Source organism: Lepisosteus oculatus, chromosome 14 (assembly GCF_040954835.1).
Source record: "Lepisosteus oculatus isolate fLepOcu1 chromosome 14, fLepOcu1.hap2, whole genome shotgun sequence".
Lineage (NCBI taxonomy): Eukaryota > Metazoa > Chordata > Actinopteri > Semionotiformes > Lepisosteidae > Lepisosteus > Lepisosteus oculatus.
Window position 1 is genome coordinate 4,210,873 of NC_090709.1, and position 22,025 is coordinate 4,232,897.

Here is a 22,025-nt window from a genome sequence, read left to right on the forward strand (position 1 = left end):
CAGCTTGCGACGGTGCGCTGCTGATGCTCACTGACCGGCTAGTTAGTGTTGGCTTTAACGAGCACAGTTTGTGCACAGGAGAAAAGATGACTGTGGATCCCAGCAGGTCAGGAAGAGGACCAGTTCGATCCAGATGAAGAGCTAGTTCTTAATAGTGATTCAGCTGTCCACAGTTCCAACCTGTTCACGAGGCTTCCTGCTGATGCTAACCTCGGGTGGATCCTCTGGTTACTCTCTGGCAACCTTCGCTCTAGACTCTTAGAACAGAGGAAAGTTCTGGCACTCGGACACACTGGCCGTTCTGTGGTTGTCCGGGCTGAGTCTCAGGATGGTCAGGAGGCGCGCTGCGAGAATGTCCTGCCCTTGGGAGCCTTCTGCTCCTGGGCCATCCTGCCCTGGAATTCTCCTTTGAATTCCCTTTAGAAAAGTCCACAGAATTCTCTCAGGCCCTCCGTGTTGCCTGTTTTCACCTGGAGGAACTTCAGCTCGTTCATTGGCTGAATGTTCCATGGGCATCAGAGTCCCACATGGGTTACTCGGCCGTACCAGTCCCTGATTGGTTGATCAAGGTGAGATATGAGTCATTTACTCCTGACACCTAGGAATGCAGTCCAGATGTCCATCTGGCACTCCCTAGACAGATAGGCGCCAATGGATGACCATTGATCATGATAGCCAGGCTTAGCTAAGTGCATCCCCCGTTGGGAGCTGTCCCTTATCAAAAGAAAACATCTTTAAATCAGCCTGCATTAATAGTTTCTCTATGGCTGCACCACAGAGATGAACAGAGACATGGGGCCTCATTTGGGAAAGCCCAGCAACACTTAATTCTGTCTTATTAACAAGCATTGCCGCTACACACCAAACCTTCCAATCTCTGCAAAAAGCAATGTTGTCAAGTCCTGACATCCCACCCCCGCCACTATCTGTACCGTCAGCCCCTGACATCCCATCCCTTCCACTCTCTGCGTAAAAAAGTGTCGTATGGCCCTGACACCAACCCCTCCACTCTCTGCATAAAGCAGTGTCTTATGGCCATGACACCCACCCCTCCTCTCTCTGCATAAAGCAGTGTCGTCAAGCCCTGACATCCCACCCCCGCCACTCTCTGCGAAAAGATGTGTCTTATGGCCCTGATACCCACCCCTCCACTCTCTGCATAAAGCAGTCTCATCAGTCCCTGACATCCCACCCCTGACACTCTCTGCGTAAATCACTGTCGTATGGCCCTGACATCCAACCAGCGCCACTCTCTGTGAAAAGAAGTGTCGTGTGGCCCTGACACCCACCCCTCCACTCTCTGTGTTAAGCAGTGTTGTCAGACCCTGACCGCCCAACCCCGCCACTCTCTGAGTAAAGAATTGTTGTATGGCCCTGACACCCACCTTTCCATTCTCTACATAAAGCAGTGTCTTCATGCCCTGATATCCCACCCCCGCCACTCTCTCAGTAAATAATTGTCGTATGGCCCTGACAGCCACCTCTCCATTCTCTGCATAAACCAGTGTCGTCAATCCCTGAAATCCCACCCCCACCACTTTCTGCATAAAGCACTGTCGTGTGGCCCTGACATCCAACCCCCACCATTCTCTGCGTAAAGTAGTATCCTTAGGCCCTGACATCCTAGCCCCTATCACTCTCTGCGTAAATAAGTGTCGTATGGCCCTGACACCCACCCCTCCACTCTCTGCATTAAGCAGTCTCGTCAGGCCCTGACATCCCACCCCCGCCACTCTCTGCGTAAACAGTATGGTCAGGCCCTGACATCCGACCCACGCTACTCTCTGCCTAAAGCACTGTCATATGGCCCTGACACCCACCCCTCCAGTCTCTGCATGAAGAAATATCGTCAGGCCCTGACATCCCACCCCTGCCACTCTCTGCGAAAAGAAGTGTCGTATGGCCCTGATACCCACCCCTCCACTCTCTGCGTTAAGCAGTGCTGTCAGGCTCTGACATCCCAAACCCGCCACTCTCTCCGTATAGAATTGTCGTATGGCCCTGACACCCACACCTCCATTCTCTACATAAAGCAGTGTCTTCATTCCCTGACATCCTACCCCTGCCACTCTCTGCGTAAAGCAGTATCGTCAGGCCCTGACATCTAACCCCCGCCACTCTCTGCGTTAACCCCTGTCGTATGGCCCTGACACCCACCCTTCCATTCTCTCCATAAAGAAGTCTCATCAGGCCCTGACATTCCACCCCTGCCACTCTCTGCGTAAAGCACCGTCATATGGCCCTGACATCCAACCCCTTCCACTCTCTGCGTATAGCAGTATTGTCAGGCCCTGACATCCAAACCCCGCCACTCTCTGCGTAAATCACTGTCGTATGGCCCTGACATCCAACCACCGCTACTCTCTGCATAAAGCAGTGTCTTCATGCCCTGACATCCCACCCCTGCCACTCTCTGCATTAACCCCTGTAGTATAACCCTGACACCTAACCCTCCACTCTCTGCGTAAAGCAGTATCGTCAGGCCCTGACATCCCACCCCTGCCACTGTCTGTGTAGAAGTGTTGTATGGCCCTGATACCAACCCCTCCACTCTCTGCGTTAAGCAGTGCTGTCAGGCTCTGACATCCCAAACCCGCCACTCTCTCGTATAGAATTGTCGTATGGCCCTGACACCCACCCCTCCATTCTCTACATAAAGCAGTGTCTTCATACCCTGATATCCCACCCCCGCCACTCTCTGCGAAAAGCAGTATCGTCAGGCCCTGACATCCCACCCCAGCCACTCTCTGCATAATGCAGTCTCGTGAGGCCCTGACATCCCAGCCTCGCCACTCTCTGCGTTAACCCCTGTCGTATGGCCCTGAAACCCACCCTTCCACTCTCTGCATAAAGAAGTCTCATCAGACCCTGACATCCCACCCCTGCCACTCTCTGCGTAAAGCAGTATCGTCAGGCCCTGACATCCCACACCCGCCACTCTCTACCTAAAGAAGTGTCGTATGGCCCTGACATTCCAACTTTCGCCACTCACTGCGTTAAGCACTGTCATATGGGCCTGACACCAATCCCTCCACTCTCTGCGTAAAGAATTGTCGTATGGCCCTGAGATCCCACCCTCGCCACTCTCTGCGTTAACCCCTGTCGTATGGCCCTGAAACCCAACCTTCCACACTCTGAATAAAGCAATGTTGTCAAGCCCTGACATCCCAACCCCGCCACTGTCTGCGTTAAGCACTTTCGTATGGCCCTGAAACCAATCCCTCTTCTCTCTGCATAAAGAATTGTCGTAAGGCCCTGACACCCACCCCCCCACACTATGCATAAAGCAGTATCGTCAGGTCCTGACATCCCACCCCTGCCAATCTCTGCCTAAAGAACTGTCATATGGCCCTGACACCCACCACTCCACTCTGTGCGTTAAGCAGTGCTCTCAGGCTCTAACATCCCACCCCCACCACTGTCTATGTAAAGAAGTGTCGTATGGCCCTGACACCCACCCCTCCAATCTCTGCATAAAACAGTCTCATCAGGCACTGACATCCCTACCCCTCCACTCTCAGCGTAAAGCACTGTCGTATGGACCTGACACCAATCCCTCCACTCTTTGCATAAAGAATTGTCGTACGGCCCTGACACCCACCCCTCCACTCTCTGCGTTAAGCAGTGTTGTTAGGCCCTGACATCCCACCCCCTACACTCTCTGCATAAAGCACTGTCGTATGGCCCTGACATCCCACCCCTGCCACTCTCTGCATACAGCAGTGTCGCCAAGACCTGACATCCCACCCCTGCCACTCTCTGCATAAAGCAGTGTCATATGGCCCTGAACCCCAACCCTCCACTATCTGCTTTAAGCAGTGTTTTCAGGACCTGACATCCCACCCCCTCTGCTCTCTGCGTAAAGCACCGTCGTATGGCTCTGACATCCCAGCCTCGCCACTCACTGCGTTAAGCACTTTCGTATGGCCCTGACATCCCACCCCCGCCACTATCTACGTAAAAAAGTGTCGTATGGCCCTGACAACCACCCCTCCACTTTCTGCATAAAGCAGTCTCATCAGGCCCTGACATCCCACCCCTCCACTCTCTGCATAATGCGGTATCGTCAGGCCTTGACATCCAAGCCCCGCCACTCTCTGTGTAAAGCAGACATGTTACAGACATTTACAACAAAGACATATTATAAAATATTGACATATACTGTAGGCGGCTGGAGCATTATTGGGAGACAGACTCACTGTTCCTCAGGCTGTGACAGGAGATCACATACTGGGCTGCCAGATCAACTGAGTTCCCTCCTCCCTCTCCCAGTAGGATTGGGACCCGTTGTGATTCTGGCAGGTGTGGGAACTTTGGGATTAGATTTCTGAATTTCGGGAAGAATGTTTCTCTAATCCCAGAGTATCTGTCACAGTGCAGTAGGAAGTGCACCTCTGTCTCTATTTCTCCCCGCTGGCAGTGGGAGCACAGCCTGTCCTCTCTGGGTAGCCAGGTCTGCCTGTGTCGCCCAGTTTCTATGGCCAGGTTGTGGTCACTGAGCCTGTAATTCGTCAGGGTCTGTTTCTGTTTGTTATTTTTTATTTTGGTCAAATATTCAGCTAGTGTGTATTGTCTGTTTAAGGTTCTGTAGCATTCCAGTTTATGTTGTGTTTGTGTGTGTGTGTCCCAGTGTGTGAGATATTGCTGTTTGATCTGTGCTGTGATGTGGTTGAGTCTGGGTTGTGGTGCTCTAGCAGTGCTGTCCTGAGGCTGGTTAGTGTCGGTGTCACTCACTGCGAGTGTGATTTCAGCAGAGTCTCTGTACTCTTGGGACACTTGACTCACCTGTCTCTCTCTTTCTCTCCCTGTGCTGTCCCTCTCCTGCCCCCTCTCTCCCTCCTCGGACTCCAGCCGGAAGAGGTCCAATCACCACCTCCTGTGAGACAGAAGAAAAAGAAGGTGGGTAATGCTCTGATCCTCTCTTTACTCCTGTCTAGTGTCCAGTCAGTGTGTCTGTATGAACCCCTCTCTCTCTCAGTGCAGTGTTCATGTACTGGAGTGTCCAGTCATGTGTCTGTATGAACCCCTCTCTCTCTCTCAGTGCAGTGTTCATGTCCTGGAGTGTCCAGTCCGACTCTTAACGTGACTCTCCTGTCTCTGCTGCAGAATCGCTGGTGCGTCTTTTTAAACTACCTGAGCTGCGTGTCGGTGGAGACAGATGATCAAGACGAGCCGATGGAGGCGGCGAAGACCGTGGGTCAGGAGAGGAAGAGCGAGGGAGAGGAGGAGCAGGCTGCCGGGAAGGACAAGAAGAGGAAGAGGAGGTGCAGGTGAGCAGACAGGGGGGCGCCGCCCGGTCGTGTCTGTAATTCAAGGAGGAGTCTCCTCTTGCTGTTTGATGTCATGGTGACGTCTGTGTCTGTGTCCCTCACACCTGCAATAACAATATTCTTTCCAGGTTCCTTTCCTGGTTCTGTGCCAGCTAAGATCTGGACTGGACTAGACTGGACTGGACCGGAGCTGAGAGACACCAGACTGGACTGGACTGGAGCTGAGGGACCCCAGTCTGGACTGAAGCTGAGGGACCCCAGACTGTGCTGGACCGAAGCTGAGGGACCCCAGTCTGTGCTGGGCCGAAGCTGAGGGACACCAGACTGTGCTGGACCGAAGCTGAGGGACCCCAGTCTGTGCTGGACCGAAGCTGAGGGACCCCAGTCTGGACTGCACTGGAGCTGAGGGACACCAGGTTGGACTGGAGCTGAGGGGCCCCAGACTGGACTGGACTGAAGCTGAGGGGCCCCATTCTGGACTGGACTGAAGCTGAGGGACCCCAGACCCCAGTCTGGAACTGAAGCTTGTAATTTTTGTTCTTTTGTTAAGCATCAATAAAAAATTAAAAAAAAAAATCTGTTTAGCTTTTGGTTTTTTCCCTCCCCCCCCCCCCCAAAGTTGCTGCTGGGAGAGGTGTGAGTGGGGCCAGCAGGGGGCGCTCACCCTGCGGTCTGTGTGGGTCCTGATGCCCCAGTATAGTGACGGGGGACACTGGACTGTAAACAGGCGCCGTCCTTCGGATGAGACGTCAAACCAAGGTCCTGACTCTCTGTGCTCGTTAACAATCCCGGGGTGTTTCTGGAGAAGAGTAGGGGTGTTACCCCAGTATCCTGGCCTGACTCCCCCCCTGGTCTTGACCCATCATGGCCTCCTAATTACCCCCCTCTCTGAACTGGCTCCATCCCTCTGCTCTCCTCCCCACTGGATCCCCCTGACCTGGGAAGAGCTCTGAGTGGAGAGTCCAGACGGATTAATTATTATTATTATTATTCGTGCTGCACTGGGCTTCAGTTCTGGCAGTGAGAGGGGGACTCTGTGATCAGTACAGATACTTATGACTGTATAATAATACACGATAGAAATGGAAAACAGGGTAGCGCTGTAGTCCCTTCGAAACGTTTTGAACTGCCAGAAGAAGTTTTCACAACCCGGACTCATGAAGGTACAGGTCTTCTCCCATCGTCTGGAGCAAGGTGTATGGTGTCCTGGTGATTTCTCCCATTTTGAACGGAGTTTAATGTCTTGTTTCTACTTTATTAGAGAGAGGCACTGAACATCCTGTGATGGACTGGTGTCCTGTCCAGGGTGTGTGAGTGTGTGTGTGCCCTGTGATGGACTGCTGTCCTGTCCAGGGTGTGTGTGTGTGTCCTGTGATGGACTGGTATCCTGTGAAGGACTGGTGTCCTGTCCAGGGTGTGTGTGTCCTGTGATGGACTGGTGTCCTGTCTAGGGTGTGTGTGTGTCCTGTGATGGACTGGTGGATCACAATATTAATTCTCCTCCTTGATTCCCTCCTTCATCGCCAGAGTGAAAGCGGGACACGGCAGTAAAAGCTCAGCCCTGTGGCTCCACGGGGGGGGGTTATGTTCAAGTCCCGCTGGGAATCGCACCGACGCGGCGGAGTTCGTGAACGTCCCAGACACCAAGAAAACGAGAGAGAGAAAAAAGGTCGTTTTCGGGGTTCAAGAAGCAACCCCGAGATTCAGGGAGTTTCCCCGCTGAGCTTACTCTGCCGAAAACACGCAGGTTTTATTTTTTCCCGTTCCCCCCCTCACACAGGCCGTTTCTGTAGCGTGAAGTTGTGTTTTTTTTGCGCGGCGGTCGGTGAGAGGCGAAATTGTATTTATTTTTTTACCACGGTCTGAAACAGAAACGGCCAGGTGGTGTTGTAGAGAAGTCGACGTGCCTGGTTTTCCTCATCTGCGAAGCCCGTTTTTTTTGGGGGGGGGTCGTGAGGTCCCACGCAGCGCTCGGAAAAGAAAATGCCGTCTCTTTTCCCCGCAGGACGGGGGGGGGGGGTGGGAACCCGTGGTTTTTGGACGTGGCGTGGCCCGAAATTTCCGCCCTTGGCCGCTAGAGGGGGGTGGAGGTTGGTCTTTCTTTGACTTGGGGGTAGGGGGGGTGCTAATTTCACTGAACCAAACCCCACGGAAACCCGTGTTGGACGTGGGGGTGCTGAATGCGCCCTCGACGTGATTTTGTCTTTAAATTCAAGTGCAGCTCTTGTAACCCTTGGGCCGGAAACAGCTGGACCCGTTTCCCCTGCCTGTCCGAGGTGGCGACTATCGGGGTCGTACAGGGACACCCGGCTGGCCGCTGAGAGTTGGAAAAATAAAATGTCCACCTAAAAAAAAAACAACCGCGAAAACTGTCGGCCATTTTTGTTTCGCGGCCGAGCCGTGAGCGCGTCGGGGGCGACATCATGGGGGCGTCACAATGAGCCGCCTGACGTCACAGAGCGGCGGAATCTAGCGGGGGGGGGACGGCGCCGGAGCCCCGTGAGCTCAGAGGAGTGAAGAGAGAGGAGGAGGAAAGGACTATATAGCGCTTTCTAAACACGTGTTTCTTCCAAAAAAGATTTGCGGGTTACTTCGACTTCAATCAAATAATAGTTTCAGCTTCAGATTCACTCTGAAGTATCCCCGTGAAATCGGTAAGTCAGTTAAAAATGCCGCTGTCGAGAAATAACAAAATAAGTTGAGAAATAAGTTGTTTTTTTTTTCCGTTAATCCACTCTTATGGGTGTGATCGTGCTGTAAAAAGATATTGAGAGGAGGTGCACCTCTACACAGAGAGTGGTGGGGGTGGGGAACAAGCTGCCCAGCCCTGTGGTTGAAGCCGATACCCTGGCTTCTCTCCAGACACAGCTGGTTGAGCTCCTCCAGTCAGGACAGGAGGGTCTACTGTACACAGAGAGTGGCGGGGGTGTGGAACAAAGCTGATACTCTGGCTCCTCTCCAGACACAGCTGGGTGAGCTCCTCCAGTCAGGACAGGAGGCTCTTCTGTACAGAGAGGGCGGCGGGGGTGGGGAACAAAGCTGATACTCTGGCTGTGTGGCTCCGCCCCCTCCCCTCCCCTCTGTGACTCTGCTTGTCTCTGCAGGACGATGGACCGACAGAGATGCCGCACGGCCGTGCGCGGTCGCAGCAGGACCCGGGCCCTGCGAGGCGTCGTAAGTCCACCCCTCCCGCCCACCGTCCAGCGTCCAGCCCTCCTCCGACTGTCCTCTCCACCCCCAGCAGCGCTCGCTGTATTATAATAATAATAAACTTCACTGATAGAGCACCTTTCACACACATAGCAGCACAAAGCGCTTGACAGACCAGGTCTCACGGTAACACCTCCAGACGAGGAGAGACACTTCCAGTGGTGATCTTGACTGAGGACACGCCTCGGCTCAAGAGACAGGGTCGCAGGTCCGAGGAAAACCAAGCTGCAGGTGCATTATGGCCTTCTGAGAGCACAGATTGCCTCTGGACGTCCTACACTCTTCCTGGACACACTTTAGAGACTCACCTGTCCGGACTCTCACTGGACACACTGTAGAGACTCACCTGTCCAGACTCTTACTGGACACACTGTACACACTCACCTGTCCAGACTCTCACTGGACACACTGTACACACTCACCTGTCCAGACTCTTACTGGACACACTCTACACACTCACCTGTCCAGACTCTCACTGGACACACTGTAGAGACTCACCTGTCCAGACTCTTACTGGACACACTGTACACACTCACCTGTCCAGACTCTCACTGGACACACTGTAGAGACTCACCTGTCCAGACTCTTACTGGACACACTGTACACACTCACCTTTCCAGACTCTTACTGGACACACTGGTCAGACTCACCTGTCCAGACTCTCACTGGACACATTGTAGAGACTCACCTGTCCAGATTCTTCCTGGACACACTGGTCAGACTCACCTGTCCAGACTCTCACTGGACACACTGTACACACTCACCTGTCCACACTCTCACTGGACACACTGTAGAGACTCACCTCTCCACACTCTCACTGGACACACTGTAGAGACTACCCAAGGCCCCTAGTCTCGACACGACTGGGCTGGGCTATTTGGTCAGAGCTGTCTCGGAGATGGGCTGTTTGGCGTCTTCACAGGTCACACCGGTCAGGCCGAACCCGGACTGGCAGCAGGAGAGGTCCCGGCCCAAGTCCCGGTGCTTTTCCGTAAGTCTGACCCGGTCGCCTTCCGCGAGACTGGACCGGCCGTCCTGTGGTGGGCCCGGTGGCCCACATCTACCCTACAGCTCCCCCACTGACCCCTAAACTCCCGATACCCTACAGCTCCCCCCACTGACCCCTAAACTCCCGATACCCTACAGCTCCCCACACTGACCCCTAAACTCCCGATACCCTACAGCTCCCCCCACTGACCCCTAAACTCCCGATACCCTACAGCTCCCCACTCTGACCCCTAAACTCCCGATACCCTACAGCTCCCCACACTGACCCCTAAACTCCCGATACCCTACAGCTCCCCACTCTGACCCCTAAACTCCCGATACCCTACAGCTCCCCACTCTGACCCCTAAACTCCCGATACCCTACAGCTCCTCACACTGACCCCTAAACTCCCGATACCCTACAGCTCCCCACTCTGACCCCTAAACTCCCGATACCCTACAGCTCCCCCCACTGACCCCTAAACTCCCGATACCCTACAGCTCCCCCCACTGACCCCTAAACTCCCGATACCCTACAGCTCCACACACTGACCCCTAAACTCCCGATACCCTACAGCTCCCCACACTGACCCCTAAACTCCCGATACCCTACAGCTCCCCACACTGACCCCTAAACTCCCGATACCCTACAGCTCCCCACTCTGACCCCCACAGTCCTGATGGCCGAGAGGTCTCTGCTTGCTGTAGTGATTGAGTGAGCTCTGTGGACCTAACCTCTGTCTTGTGTCCTCGTTTCCAGCGTCTCCTAGTGGTCCGTCATTTCACCAGAGCTGAAGGTGAGATCTGGGGAGGAGACAGAGCACCCCCTAACACCCCTGAGCTAGGTTACAGGGTAAGACAGCTTCTTACTGTTGGACACACCTGTCCACACTCTTTCTGGACACACTGGACACACTCGCCTGTCCGGACTCTTACTGGACACACTGGACACACTCGCCTGTCTGGACTCTTACTGGACACACTGTACACACCCACCTGTCCAGACTCTTACTGGACACACTGTACACAACCACCTGTCCAGACTCTCACTGGACACACTGTCCACACTCACCTGTCTGGGCTCTTATTGGACACACTGTCCACACTCACCTGTCCAGACTCTTACTGGACACACTGTACACACTCACCTGTCCACACTCTCACTGGACACACTGGACACACTCACCTGTCCAGACTCTTACTGGACACACTGTACACACTCAGCTGTCCAGACTCTTACTGGACACACTGTACACACTCACCTGTCCAGGCGTAGTCTCTGCTCCTCATCCCCCCTGCGTTGTGTCTCCCCCTCTCCCCACTGGACAGAATCCCGTGGTGTCTTCGTGTTTCCCCGAGTTCGTCCAGAAGCTGGAGAGCGCGGCCGAGCTGCAGCTGGAGCTCCCGGGGTCGCCCGGCTCGTCCCCCTCGGGCTCACCCAGCTCGTTCCGCTCGGTGTCCCCCCCTTCCTCGCCCGAGAGCCCCCTCCGCTCCCTGCCCCCGGCCCCCCCCTCCGGCCCCCTCAGGCCCCTGCCCACCCCGCCCCGCTGCCCCCCCTTCATCCCCGCCATGCCCCTCGAGCCCCCCCTGCTGCCCGGGGCGGTGCCCCTGCCCCTGCCCCCACCCGTCCTGCCCCCCATCGCCCGCCCGGCCCCGCCAGGCCCCGCCTGGGGCTCCCCAGTGCAGAGGGCAAGGAGAGAGGCTGAGATGTCTGACGAGGCAAGTGGGGCAGAGTCTGTCCGTCTGTCCGTCTGTCTGTTCATCTGTCCTTCTGTCCGTCTATCCTTCAGTCCATCTGTCCCTCTGTCCATCTGTCCCTCTGTCCTTCTGTTCTTTTCTCTGTCCATCTGTCCATCTGTCTTTCTGTCCTTTTCTCTGCCTTTCTGTCCATCAGTCCATCTGTCCTTTTCTCTGTCTTTTTGTCCGTCTGTACTTCTCTCTTTCTGTCTTTCTGTCCTTCTGTCTGAGTCTCTCCATGTCTCCCTGCTCTCTGTCTGTCCTGCGTTGTCCCAGCTGGGCCTGTCTCCCTGTGTCTCTCCGTGTGTCTCCCTGCTCTCTCTCTGTCCTGCGTTGTCCCAGCTGGGCCTGTCTCCCTGTGTCTCTCCGTGTGTCTCCCTGCTCTCTGTCTGTCCTGCGTTGTCCCAGCTGGGTCTCTCTCCCTGTGTCTCTCCGTGTGTCTCCCTGCCTGTTTCTCTGTCTGTCCTGCATTGTCCCAGCTGTGTCTCCCTCCCTCCTCTCTCTCTCCGTGTGTCTCCCTGCTCTCTGTCTGTCCTGCGTTATCCCAAATGGGTCTCTCTCCCTGTGTCTCTCCGTGTGTCTCCCTGTCTGTCTCTCTGTCTGTCCTGCGTTGTCCCAGCTGGGCCTGTCTCCTCTGCTCTCTGCCTTCAGCTCTGTTCGCCGATGTCCCGCCAGCCCGTCACTCTCTCAGCCTGTTTCTTGACTTGCAGGAGGAAGAGGAGGTGGAGACAGCTCTTCCGGCAGGAGAGAGGAAGGAGGTCAGTGCTGGTCCCACCCTGCCCCCTGTCCTGTCTGTGGTGGAGTTTTGCCGTCTTGTCTGTCCCTGGGTCTCAGTGTCTCTCTCTCTTTCAGCCCTGTCTGTCAGTGTCTCTCTCGGCCTGCTGTCTGCCTGTCCCTGCCTCTCTGTCTCTCTCTCTTTCAGCCCTGTCTGTCAGTGTCTCTCTCCTCCTCCTCTCTGTCCTCAGTGTGTCTCTCTCCTCCTCTCTGTCATGTGGTGTCCAGGCAGTGTGTCTCTCTCCTCCTCCTCTCTGTCATGTGGTGTCCAGTGGGTCAGTATTAGTGGGCTACACCCAGGCTCACTCACTGCGAGTGTGATCTCAGCAGAGTCTCTGTGCTCATGGGACACTTGACTCACCTGTCTCTCTCTTTCTCTCCCTGTGCTGTCCCTCTCCTGCCCCCTCTCTCCCTCCACGGACTCCAGCAAGAGGAGGACCAATCGCCACCTCCTGTGAGACAGAAGAAAAAGAAGGTGGGTAATGCTCTGATCCTCTCTTTACTCCTGTCCAGTGTCCAGTCAGTGTGTCTGTATGAACCCCTCTCTCTCTCAGTGCAGTGTTCATGTCCTGGAGTGTCCAGTCAGTGTGTCTGTATGAACCCCTCTCTCTCTCAGTGCAGTGTTCATGTCCTGGAGTGTCCAGTCAGTGTGTCTGTATGAACCACTCTCGCTCTCAGTGCAGTGTTAATGTACTGGAGTGCCCAGTCAGTATGTCTGTATCAACCCCTCTCTCTCTCAGTGTAGTGTTCATGTACTGGAGTATCCAGTCTGACTCTTAACGTGACTCTCCTGTCTCTGCTTCAGAAGCGCCGATGCGTCTTTTTGAAGTCCCTGAGGTGCGTGTCAGTGGAGACAGAAGATCAGGACGAGCCGATGGAGGCGGCGGAGACCGTAGCTCAGGAGAGGAAGAGCTCAGGAGAGGAGGAGCAGGCTGCCGGGAAGGACAAGAAGAGGAAGAGGAGGTGCAGGTGAGCAGACAGGGGGGCGCCGCCCGGTCGTGTCTGTGATTCAAGGAGGAGTCTCCTCTTGCTGTTTGATGTCATGGTGACGTCTGTGTCGGTGTCCCTCACACCTGCAATAACAATATTCTTTCCAGGTTCCTTTCCTGGTTCTGTGCCTGCTAAGATCTGGACTGGACTGGACTGGACTGAATTGGACTGGACCGGAGCTGAGGGACACCAGACGACTGGACTGCAGCCTAGGGACACCAGACTGGACTGGACCGGAGCTGAGAGACACCAGACTGGACCGAAGCTGAGGGACCCCAGACTGTGCTGGACCGAAGCTCAGGGACCCCAGACTGGACTGGACAGGAGCTGAGGGACACCAGACTGTGCTGGACCGAAGCTGAGGGACCCCAGTCTGGACTGAAGCTGAGGGACCCCAGACTGTGCTGGGCCGAAGCTGAGGGACCCCAGTCTATGCTGGACCGAAGCTGAGGGACCCCAGTCTGTGCTGGGCCGAAGCTGAGGGACACCAGACTGTGCTGGACCGAAGCTGAGGCACCCCAGACTGTGCTGGGCCGAAGCTGAGGGACCCCAGTCTGTGCTGGGCCGAAGCTGAGGGACACCAGACTGTGCTGGACCGAAGCTGAGGGACCCCAGACTGTGCTGGACTGAAGCTGAGGGACCCCAGACTGGACAGCACTGGAGCTGAGGGACACCAGACTGGACTGGACCGGAGCTGAGGGGCCCCAGACTGGACTAGACTGGAGCTGAGAGGCCCCAGACTGGACTGGACCAAAGCTGAGGGACCTCAGGCTGTGCTGTACCGAAGCTGAGGGACCCCAGACTGTGCTGGACCGAAGCTTAGGGACCCCAGTCTGGACCGAAGCTGAGGGACCCCAGTCTGTGCTGGACCGAAGCTGAGGGACCCCAGACTGGACCGAAGCTGAGGGACCCCAGTCTGTGCTGGACCGAAGCTGAGGGACCCCAGACTGTGCTGGACCGATGCTGAGGGACCCCAGTCTGGACTGAAGCTGAGGGACCCCAGACTGCACTGGACTGAAGCTGAGGGGCCCCAGACTGGACTGAAGCTGAGGGGCCCCAGACTGGTCTGGACTGAAGCTGAGGGGCCCCAGACTGGACTGATGACCTTTTGTTAAGCATCAATACATTTTTTAAAAAAAAAATCTGTTTAGCTTTTGGTTTTTTCCCTCTCCCCCCCCTAAGGTTGCTGCTGGGAGAGGTGTGAGTGGGGCCAGCAGGGGGCGCTCTCACCCTGCAGTCTGTGTGGGTCCTGATGCCCCAGTATAGTGACGGGGGACACTGGACTGTAAACAGGCGCCGTCCTTCGGATGAGACGTAAAACCGAGGTCATGACTCTCTGTGCTCGTTAACAATCCCGGGGTGTTTCTGGAGAAGAGTAGGGGTGTTACCCCAGTGTCCTGGCCTGATTCCCCCCCTGGTCTTGACCCATCATGGCCTCCTTATCACCCCCCTCTCTGAACTGGCTCCATCCCTCTGCTCTCCTCCCCACTGAGAGCTGCTGTGTGCTGAGCAGACTGGAGCATCATCCAGGTAGGGGCTGCACACTGGGGGGGCTGGAGGGGATCCCCCTGACCTGGGAGGAGCTCTGAGTGGAGAGTCCAGACTTATTAATTATTATTATTATTCGTGCTGCACTGGTCTTCAGTCCTGGCAGTGAGAGGGGGACTCTGTGATCAGTACAGATACTTATGACTGTCTAATAATACACAATACAAATGGAAAACAGGGTAGCGCTGTAGTCCCTTCGAAACGTTTTGAACTGCCAGAAGAAGTTTTCACAACCCGGACTCGTGAAGGTACAGGTCTTCTCCCTTCGTCCGGAGTAAGGTGAGAGGTCACCCCCTCGGGGCGCAGTATCCCCGATGCACCCCCCACCACCACCACCCAAAACGACACACACTTCTGTGACGATTGGGAGACCCCTGTTCGACCAGCCCCAGCGGTGGAGGAAACGACCCGCTGGAGAGAACACGCAGACTCCACACAGAAGGGTCACCTCGGCATTTATTCCAACAGCAAAACAACACCAGAGAGAAACGGTCTCCGAAAGATAAGCGCACACCGGGAAAAACACGACGGGGTCATTACAAATGGGAATAGGAGTTCTTTTTTCTTTTCCGGACGTCAGTTGTATCGTGTCCTGGTGATTTCTCCCGTTTCGAAAGGAGTTTAATTTCGCGTTTCTACTTTATTAGAGTGAGGCACTGAACTTTGGGGAACGTGACATCCAGCCAGTATTACTAGTAGGTTGATAAATATAAATGTTCTTTTTCCCCCCGTATGATACCTCGCGAAATATAACGATGGCCAACTCCTTAAGTCGAAATTTAAACCCTTCTCACGCTACAAGACAGTCCGTCAACATCGCCGCGGCCCGAAGCGCGACCTTTGGTATGACGCTGGCGGAAAAGGGGGTAGGGTAAGTACGTCACAGCCGGGGGAAGCCCCTATCACGTGAGAGGGGTGCGGCGGGCGACGAGCCCCCGGGGGCGAAGAGAAGTTGATTTGCGTGGGGTGTGGAAACACTACACGACCGGGCAAGTGAGCTGTTTTTTTTTGTTTTGTTTTTTCCAGAACATCAGAACAACCGCAGAGATGATCATCGATCCACCTCCAGACGTTTCCTTTTTTGTCCTCTTTGGCCTCCAAAATAAAAAAAAAAACTGGGATCCATCGTGGCGTTGCCAAATTAAAACGTCAACCACTTTTCGGGCTTTCGTGCTGTCCATGATGAAACCGTCATGGTTGTGTAAGCATACGTTACGTCACAGACCGGCGGCGCTCGGACGTGAGGAGTGTCGTTACGTTTTTGAAATGGCACGTCAGACAAGATCTCTGACAAGATCTCCGAAAAACCCAAACCTGTAAGATTCAATTTCAATTCAGTTTTTTTATATAGCGCCTTTCACAACAAGAATGCCCCAAGGCCCCGAACAAAGGAGTTGTTCCACACCCCCGCCACCCTCTGTGTGCAGTAGAGCCCCCTGTACTGACTGGAGGAGCTCACCCAGCTGTGTCTGGAGAGAAGCCGGGGTATCGGCTTCAACCACAGGGCTGGGCGGCTTGTTCCCCACCCCCACCCCCTTCTGTGTACAGAAGAGCCTCCTGTCCTGACTCCAGTAGGAAATGTTACCTGGAGGCAACACACCGGCTTCTTTTAACAGATCACCTCGGGAATCGGGAACAACGGAGCTGTGTGCGGCCGTCTGTACGGAGGGGTTCAGCGCGGGGGGGCTCCAGGCTCGGGTCTGGACCCGGGGGGGGGGGGGGACTGTCTGTGTGGAGTCTGCATGTTCTCCCTGTGTTTTCCGGGTCCAAAGACAGGCTTTTGGGCTAATTGGCTTCTGGGAAAACTGGCCCTGGTGTGTGTGTGTGTCCTGTGATGGAGTGCTGTCCTGTCCAGGGTGTGTGAGTGAGTGTGTGTTTGTCATGTGATGGATTGGTTCCTGTCCAGGGTGTGTGAGTGTGTGTGTCTGAGTGTCCTGTGAGGGACTGGTGTCCTATCCAGGTTGTGTGTGTGTGTCCTGTGAGGGACTGGTGTCCTGTTCAGGGTGTGTGAGTGTGTGTGTGTGTCCTGTGAGGGACTGGTGTCCTGTCCAGGATGTGTGAGTGTGTGTGTGTCCTGTGATGGACTGGTGTCCTATCTAGGGTGTGTGTATGTCCTGTGATGGACTGGTGTCCTGTCCAGGGTGTGTGAGTGAGTGTGTATGTGTCCTGTGATGGACTGGTGTCCTGTCCAGGGTGTGTGAGTGTGTGTGTCTGTGTGTCCTGTGATGGACAGATGGTACCAAGCCTGGACACCCATGAGACACTGGCTTCCTCAGAAGACTCTCACGGAGGGCACACTGTCCTAACCCGGGTCCAGAAGAAACTACAGTGATCTATAATTCCTGCGCCTCGGAAGGGTTTATGACGTCTATGTCCGGCGCCCGCGCCCGTGGACCGGCGGTTTGGCGTCGCGCTCCGCAGCTCGAGCTTCGGTGCGAGGCAGGGCGGGAGGGAGTCGATGTGGCCTCGGCGCCATCTTTGCTGGTGAGTCAATTGTGAACGTTGCGGTACAATAAACCATCAATAAACCTTTTCCCACCGCGTCCAGTATTTCTGTCGCGGCCCACGTCCCTTACAATCGACAAACTATTAAAAAAAACAGTAGCCCTTCGCAACATTACACGCCATTTTTTTTATTTTAAACGTCCGCTAGATACGCAGGTGGCTCGATACCTGTCTTATCCTCGCCGGCGTCTTTATACCGGCAAGTGAATTTTATTTGGGGTCCCTCAGAATTGTGACAGAAATGTCAGTGAACCACAATAAAAAACGAAACTTTTTTTTTTAAAGGCGGTGAATGGATTTTCTGAATAACCGTGTAGCGACTAACGTAAGGAAAAAAAAAGTTGTCTTTCCCTACGAAGACGTTTTGGTACAGGACTTTCTTTAAATATCAGTTGTGCATAGCGTTTTACAAAAAGTTGATGATGATCTTGGAGATAATTGCAAAGGAAAATTGAGATAACTACCAAAACATTACGTGTGAAACGACAGGACAGAACTTTGAACCCACAAAGAAACAAAGGTATGAAATATTGCCTCGTCATGGGGGGTTGATAATTGTAGTAAGTATTCCTAATTTTCGTAAAGAAATGTATATTATGGGAGTCACACGTGAGATTTAGTGTATATACGTTTCATATTGTGCATATATACGGGGTTAAAAAGTGGAATGAGTATGATTATAAACTCGTGTGTCCTTAAATCAGATAATTTTTGAACAAGCTTTGATTAGACAGGTGAAAAACAACATCAGATCCTTTTTTAAATATATTCTCACGTCTGAATATCAGCTTCTCCCCTCTGGCCAACATTTCAGGGCTCCCAGGTGTAGATCCCAAATTGAAACAAATATTAATTTGTTACCCAGTTAAACAGTTAATAGAAGTGAGTGACCAGGGTAAATAAAGGTGGGTCAGTGTAAACTGTTTATTCTGGACCAGACTTCGTCATGTGTGATATGTCATGACTTCTTATATAAAGTTTTATCTTTATATTTAGTTCTACATGTGTAATAGATGCGATGTGTGTCCATAAAAAGGTTTCTCCAGGGGAAAATCAAGCCGAACAAGTCTCCACAGCCGAAGCGCTGTGTCTCTTTTCAGCTGGCGATAAACCTTTCCTCGATCCTTTGCGGACTTGTAAAACTGTTCATGATCAGAATAAAAAACGCTCACGCTAATACACAAGCAACCGTGTCTCGCCAAAGCTGACAAATAAACAGAGGGACAAGCCGCACTGCACATGTGAACAGGGGAATGAGCGAGCGAGCGGGGATAGGGCGCCTCCTGTGCTTAAAAGCTTACAGCACCGCACCTGGTATTCCCAGGCAGTCTCTCATCCAAGTACTAAACAGGCCCATCCGTGTTTAGCTTCCGAGATCACACGAGATCAGGCGTGCTCAAAGGGGTGTGGCCGCAAGCGAGAGCAAGGCTCGCTGGCACCCTTCTGATTGAGAGGACAGCTCCGTCACCTCTTTTACGACGCTGCTTTTTTTCCCTTGCGTTTTTCTCTTCTTCCCACTTTCTCTCTCTTCACTGCCTTCGTCCCCGCTCTATTTCACTTCAGCCTTTCACTCTTGCTTCCTTCCAATGAGGACGGAGCTGCGGGAGAAAGGGCGCTATAGAAGATCGCTGTGGAGAGCTGCTGCTGTGCTTTGACATCTGAGCTCTGTGGAAAACGATCTCAATACAATTCTGAAAAACGCGACTCCCCGAACGCCAGCCGAACAAGTCTCCACAGCCGAAGCGCTGTGTCTCTTTTCAGCTGGCGATATACCTTTCCTCTATCCTTTGCGGACTTGTAAAACTGTTCCTGATCAGAATAAAAAACGCTCACGCTAATACACAAGCACCCGTGTCTCGCCAAAGCTGACAAATAAACATACGGACAAGCCGCACTGCACGTGTGAACAGGGGAATGAGCGAGCGAGCGGGCATAGGGCGCCTCCTGCGCTTAAAAGCTTACAGCACCTGGTATTCCCAGGCAGTCTCTCATCCAAGTACTAACCAGGCCCATCCCTGTTTAGTTTCCAAGATCAGATGAGATCAGGTGTGCTCAAGGGGGTGTGCCCGTAAGCGAGAGCAAGGCTCGCTGGCACCCTTCTTATGGAGAGGACAGCTCCGTCACCTCTTTTACGACGCTGCTTTTTTTCCCTTGCGTTTTTCTCTTCTTCCCACGTTCTCTCTCTTCACTGCCTTCGTCCCCGCTCTATTTCACTTCAGCCTTTCACTCTTGCTTCCTTCCAATGAGGACGGAGCTGCGGGAGAAAGGGCGCTATAGAGGATCGCTGTGGAGAGCTGCTGCTGTGCTTTGACATCTGAGCTCTGTGGAAAACGATCTCAATAAAATTCTGAAAAACGCGACTCCTCGAACGCCAGCCGAACAAGTCTCCACAGCCGAAGCGCTGTGTCTCTTTTCAGCTGGCGATAAACCTTTCCTCGATCCTTTGCGGACTTGTAAAACTGTTCCTGATCAGAATAAAAAACGCTCACGCTAATACACAAGCACCCGTGTCTCGCCAAAGCTCACAAATAAACAGACGGACAAGCCGCACTGCACGTGTAAACGGGAATGAGCGAGCGAGCGGGGATAGGGCGCCTCCTGCGCTTAAAAGCTTAAAGCACCTGGTATTCCCAGGCAGTCTCCCATCCAAGTACTAACCAGGCCCATCCCTGTTTAGCTTCCGAGATCAGACGAGATCAGGCGTGCTCACGGGGGTGTGGCAATAAACGAGAGCCAGGCTCGCTGGCACCGTTCTTTTTGAGAGGACAGCTCCGTCACCTCTTTTACGATGCTGCTTTTTTTCCCTTGCTTTTTCTCTTCTTCCCACGTTCTCTCTCTTCACTGCCTTCGTCCCCGCTCTATTTCACTTCAGCCTTTCACTCTTGCTTCCTTCCAATGAGGACGGAGCTGCGGGAGAAAGGGCGCTATAGAGGATCGCTGTGGAGAGCTGCTGCTGTGCTTTGACATCTGAGCTCTATGGAAAACGATCTCAATACAATTCTGAAAAACGCGACTCCCCGAACGCCAGCCGAACAAGTCTCCACAGCCGAAGCGCTGTGTCTCTTTTCAGCTGGCGATTAACCTTTCCTCGATCCTTTGCGGACTTGTAAAACTGTTCATGATCAGAATAAAAAAGGCTCACGCTAATACACAAGCACCCGTGTCTCGCCAAAGCTGACAAATAAACAGACGGACAAGCCGCACTGCACGTGTGAACAGGGGAATGAGCGAGCGAGCGGGGATAGGGCGCCTCCTGCGCTTAGAAGCTTACAGCACCTGGTATTCCCAGACGGTCTCCCATCCAAGTACTAACCAGACCCATCCCTGTTTAGCTTCCGAGATCAGACAAGATCAGGCGTGCTCAAGGGGGTGTGGCCGTAAGCGAGAGCAAGGCTCGCTGGCACCCTTCTTATTGAGAGGACAGCTCCGTCACCTCTTTTACGACGCTGCTTTTTTTCCCTTGCGTTTTTCTCTTCCCACGTTCTCTCTCTTCACTGCCTTCGTCCCCGCTCTATTTCACTTCAGCCTTTCACTCTTGCTTCCTTCCAATGAGGACGGAGCTGCGGGAGAAAGGGCGCTATAGAGGATCGCTGTGGAGAGCTGCTGCTGTGCTTTGACATCTGAGCTCTGTGGAAAACGATCTCAATACAATTCTGAAAAACGCGACTTTCCGAAAGCCAGCCGAATGTAGCGGCGAGGCTTATTAATAAGGCAGAATTAAGTGTTTCTGAGCTTTCCCAAATTAGGCCTCATTTCTCTGTTCATCTCTGTGGTGCAGCCACAGAGAAACCATTGATGCAAGATGTTTTCTTTTGATAAAGACAGCTCCCAAGGGGGGATGCACTTAGCTAAGCCTGGCTATCATGATCAATGGTCATCCATTGGTGCCTATCTGTCTAGGGAGTGCCAGTTGGACATCTGGACTGCATTACTAAGTGTCAGGACTAAGTGACTCATATCTCACCTTGATCAACCAATCAGGGACTGGTAGGGCCGAGTAACCCACATGGGACTCTGATGCCCATGGAACTTCCAGCCAATCAATGAGCTGAAGTTCCTCCAGGTAAAAACAGGCAACACAGAGAGCCTGTGAGATTCAACAAGATTCAGATTCAACAAGATTCAGTAAGATTCTGGAGAGGATTCTGTGGACTGTTCTAAAGGGAATTCAAAGGAGAATTCCAGGGCAGGACGGCCCAGGAGCAGAAGGCTCCCAAGGGCAGGACATTCTCGCAGCAAACCTCCTGACCATCCTGAAACTCAGCCCGGACAACCACGGAACAGCCAGTGTGTCCGAGTGCCAGAACTTTCCTTTGTTCTAAAAGTCTAGAGTGGAGGTTGCCAGAGAGTAACCAGCAGCAGGCCTCGTGAACAGGTCGGAACTGTGGACAGCTGAATTACTATTCAGAACTAGCTCTTCATCAGGAACGAACCGGTCCTCTTCCTGACTTGCTGGGACCCACAGTCATCTTTTCTCCTGTGCACAAACTTTGCTAGTTAAAGCCAACAATGAGCATCAGCAGCGCACCGTCGCAAGCCGCACAGCACAGCCTGGCACGGAGCCAGAGAGCGCGGATTGGACAGCAACAGCCTGCAACTGTTTCTTTGTGCCCGCAGGAGATCTGAATCCCCAAAGATTGGATGAGTATTCAAGTTCAATGCATTACAGCTTGAGAATTCAATTGTTATCCCAACCAGTTGATATCAGTTTAATTCCTAAGAGTTATGTACTTGTTTGAGTATCTAATGTAGAAGTTATAACCAAGTTCATTTACGAAACGGTCTAAATGAATGATATACTGAACGTATGTCCTCTTGATATATGTAACTCTTTGTAACTGATCGAATATACCTTTTGTATTCTGATAACCCTCTCGATAAGATCTGTTAGGTTTATATGCATATTCTATGTATTAATAAATGTATCCTCGTGTATTAGTACCTGTGTGTGCGCGTTGTTTGAGTTATGTCGCATGGTTGGATTCTAAAGCCATCAAAAGAATC

The 22,025-nt window shown here is 53.2% G+C and overlaps 1 protein-coding gene and 4 pseudogenes across 1 annotated transcript in view; 1 reads left to right on the forward strand and 4 right to left on the reverse strand.

Annotated features, from left to right (window-relative positions):
* The first annotated feature begins 7,701 nt into the window (after window positions 1-7,701).
* LOC138243386 (proline-, glutamic acid- and leucine-rich protein 1-like) overlaps window positions 7,702-22,025 on the forward strand; it is a 46,711-nt gene continuing 32,387 nt past the window's right edge. Inside the window, exons 1-6 of the mRNA XM_069198952.1 lie at window positions 7,702-7,924; window positions 8,375-8,444; window positions 9,403-9,471; window positions 10,228-10,320; window positions 10,797-11,093; window positions 12,784-12,870. Of these exons, the coding sequence (XP_069055053.1) occupies window positions 8,379-8,444; window positions 9,403-9,471; window positions 10,228-10,320; window positions 10,797-11,093; window positions 12,784-12,870 (612 nt within the window). The 5' untranslated portion in view covers window positions 7,702-7,924; window positions 8,375-8,378. The remainder of the gene's footprint in view (window positions 7,925-8,374; window positions 8,445-9,402; window positions 9,472-10,227; window positions 10,321-10,796; window positions 11,094-12,783; window positions 12,871-22,025) is intronic.
* On the reverse strand, window positions 18,316-18,439 carry LOC138219262 (5S ribosomal RNA; annotated as a pseudogene).
* Window positions 18,977-19,095, reverse strand: LOC138218947 (5S ribosomal RNA; annotated as a pseudogene).
* Window positions 19,631-19,749, reverse strand: LOC138218828 (5S ribosomal RNA; annotated as a pseudogene).
* On the reverse strand, window positions 20,286-20,404 carry LOC138218137 (5S ribosomal RNA; annotated as a pseudogene).